This window comes from Alligator sinensis, unplaced genomic scaffold (genome assembly GCF_000455745.1).
Source record: "Alligator sinensis unplaced genomic scaffold, ASM45574v1 scaffold802_2, whole genome shotgun sequence".
Taxonomy (NCBI): Eukaryota; Metazoa; Chordata; order Crocodylia; family Alligatoridae; genus Alligator; species Alligator sinensis.
In genome coordinates this window covers 358,572-361,735 of record NW_005843022.1, presented here as the reverse complement: position 1 = coordinate 361,735, position 3,164 = coordinate 358,572, and the positions used below count along the sequence as shown (strand labels likewise).

General features: G+C 54.5%; 1 protein-coding gene across 1 annotated transcript in view; it reads right to left on the bottom strand.

The window, feature by feature from the left end:
• ACAT1 (acetyl-CoA acetyltransferase 1) overlaps positions 1–1,161 on the bottom strand; it is a 17,293-nt gene extending 16,132 nt beyond the window's left edge. Inside the window, exons 1-2 of the mRNA XM_025193152.1 lie at positions 1,146–1,161; positions 576–625 (exon numbers count right to left, since the gene is read on the bottom strand). Of these exons, the coding sequence (XP_025048937.1) occupies positions 576–625; positions 1,146–1,161 (66 nt within the window). The remainder of the gene's footprint in view (positions 1–575; positions 626–1,145) is intronic.
• Between the last annotated feature and the right edge of the window lie 2,003 nt (positions 1,162–3,164).

Genomic DNA, 3,164 nt, shown 5'->3' with positions numbered 1-3,164 from the left:
CCCGCCGGGTCACTTCTCCGCCGCCGCGTCGGGCTGCGGGGACCCGGCGGCGAGCAGGCTCCGCCCGGTCCCAGCACAGCCCTGGTCTCGGCGCTGGCAGCCCGCGTCCTGCCTCTGAGCCACCTGGCCGGGCCGGCACGTGCTCCGGAGAGCCCAGGAAGAGGCCCCATCCCTCCAGGCCGGCCGACCATGGGGTCGAGATCCTGACCCCAAATACAGCGAGCATCAAGGCTGACACTGAGCAGAGGCAGCGCCCCCGAGCCAGGAGCTTCGCACCCGGCCCAAGCCCCCGCCTGAGCGGCAGTCAACGCGCAAAGTCTCTAGGAACCCGGATACGTGTAAACACAGCTCTGCCCGCACGGATCAGAGAAGGTCCCAGATTTCAGACACGGGGCTGCAAGGGGCCTCGGGAGGTCATGGAGTCCAGGCCCCTGCCCCAGGGGCAGGAGACACCTAGTCCAAGCCCTTGCCTGAAGCAGGTTGATCCCTCTCCAAACCACCGCCTACAGATCCGCTCTCCCAGTCACTACCACCAACCTCACGGGCAGCTCTGCTGCGCCCAACTGTACCCTCACCTGCCACCCGTAAAGCAGGGCGGTAGATGGCAGCGTCCAGTGTCGTGCTGCTGCAAGGGGGGTTAAAACACACTTGAGCCATCCAAAGGAGGGTCATGGCCCCGCTGCAGAAGACAACCTCCCCCCCCACACCCCCTCAGTCTGTACCACCCTGACCACGGGAGGGGGGGGGGGGCCGGAAGGATCCCTCCCCCGCCCCCAGTCCGACCCCCCCTGCCCCGGGGGGGGGGGGGGGGGGGCAGCATGATTCCTTACTAACCACAAATACGGGATCAACCTGACAGAGGAGGGCGACCCTCTGACCCGGGTCAGAAAATATTTCGGGCAGTGGGCCACTTATTGAGTTTTGGCAAGCCATTGAGGGCCACATGACAGGCAGCCAGGGGCAGATAATTATTAATTTTCTAAATTTTTTAGGAGCCCCGCGGGCTGGAGAGAATGGCCTGGCAGGCCGCGTTTTGCCTGCCCCTGCTCTAATCAGAAACCTTCAGGTTTTAGCTCCAGCAAGAGCAGGGGCAGGGGCAGGGGCATGAGGCAGCCAGTGAAGCCAGAAGCATGGAAAATACTCACAGCCTCGTATAAACATAACTACAGGCAACCCCCGCTTAATAATGTTTCACTATAACACTCGTTTTATATTCATACCTGATTCCACTTAGTGCTCAGCGAGTTTCATTACAACACTCAGGCACATGGTGCCAGAGTAGGCAAGCAGCCAGGTGGGAAAGCAGGGAAATAAACGGCAGCGGACGGCAGGGAGACAAGTGGCAGCGAGTGGGCATGAGTGCAGAGCCTGCGCTGGTGCCCCAGGGCCAGGGCCAGCAGGGTCTCTATGGGGACAGGCTGGGCTATGTCAGCAGGGAGAAGGGGGAGCTAGCCTGGAGGGACCATGACTATGGCAATGACTGTCCCCCGGCACGGAAGGGACCAACAGCACTGCCTCCGTGGCCCAGGCCCAGGCCGGCAGCAAGGGCACAGCACCGGCTGAGCTGGCCCTGAACTACCAGGTGCTCACATCGCTGCTTCTAGGTGCCCTGGTAACGAATTATTTTTATTTACATTAATTCCTACGGGAAAATGGGTTTCACTTAACGCTGTTCTGCTTAACGCTTGTTTTTTCCAGAACCAATTAAGAGCATTAAGCGGGGGCTGCCCATACTCCTACATTATCCCTAATACCTACCCAACTTCTTTCTGCCAAAGCTCAATGGACTGTACCCACAGAGGAGGTATGTGCACCATGGCAGTTGTATGCTCCAACCCTGTTCCCTCAGATATTTCCAAATTTGGGAAGTATGCCAAGGAGGCCACTCCAGAGCTTTGGTCCACCACCTTTCTCAAAACCTGTCTCTGGTAAGCTTGGGAGCAGTTGTGGCCTCACTGGCTTGTTTCCAGCACTGAAGTGTGATGTGATGTGTCAGAGCGTGCTGGTTGCTTGAGTGCAGACATGCTGATTCCTTCTGCCTCCTAGCAGCTGCCCAGCTGCTCCCAATGCTTTCTTCTGCTGCTGACTTGGTTCCATACAACTTGCCAGATCCCTTTTGCTACCTCTCCCTGCAACTGCTTTCCTACTAGTGGGCTGGTTATCATTTCTGGGGCTCTATAGCAACAATTTGTCCACCTGAAGAGACAACATAGCTGGTCCTTCCCTCCATTCCATCCTGGAAATCCTCTGCCCAGGAGTTAGAGGCTGTCATCAAGTCCAGCCTTCAGGCAGAGATTCAGCATCCCCCTACCATCCCCTGCTCTGGGAAGTCCTCCTCCAAACTGTTGTGTGGGCTGAGATCCCAAACTGAGCCAAGTTTCCAAGGAAACCCTTCTCGCTTCCCTAAACCACACTTGCTTCCTGCTTTGCCTAAGTTTGACAAAAGCTGGTTGCAGAAACTACTTTTGTCATACTTCAAAAGTTCATACTCTACAGGTCAGCATTTACCTGCCCCTTCTGTCAGAATTTTCCCATCATTCCCAAGGTTCGTGTCCCATTTCCTGACCTTTTAGATCCATCTTCCCCACTGCCGGCATCTCTCTTCTACAGTGCCACAACAGAGGAAAGATACAGCTTTTGCCAGGGCTTAAATAGGTATCCCACCATTCATGTACCACACTGTCCAAGTGGGCCTGAGGATAGTCTCTGCTCTCTCCCTTTGCACACGTGGGTCAATGTCCTTCATGCTTGCCTGACTGCTTCTGGTTATTTTACACTAAAAATTACGGGGTTGTTAGAGTCAGCTGGAGGCACATTTGGCATATTAATGTTGGCATTATAGTAGTAAAAGAGCTCCAGTCACAACTGGGACCTTATTGTACTCATCTCCATGGACAGTAGTCTTAAGCCTTGAAAGAGAAGATTTGCCAACTGTTTGGAGAGTAGAGGATGTTTTAGAAGGCCTTTAAAAAAGGAGCGCACACACACATTTAATTCCAAGCAAGTTGCAAGTAGCCATATCCTTTAATGTTACTCTGCACTGGGGTGGTGGCAGTGGCAGCAGCAGCAGCAAAAAGAAAAAAAGGAAAGGAAAACTTAAAACAGAAAATATTATGCAAATACTAAAAACAAGTGGTAAAAGTGAAAAGGTGTGCGCGCCCCAC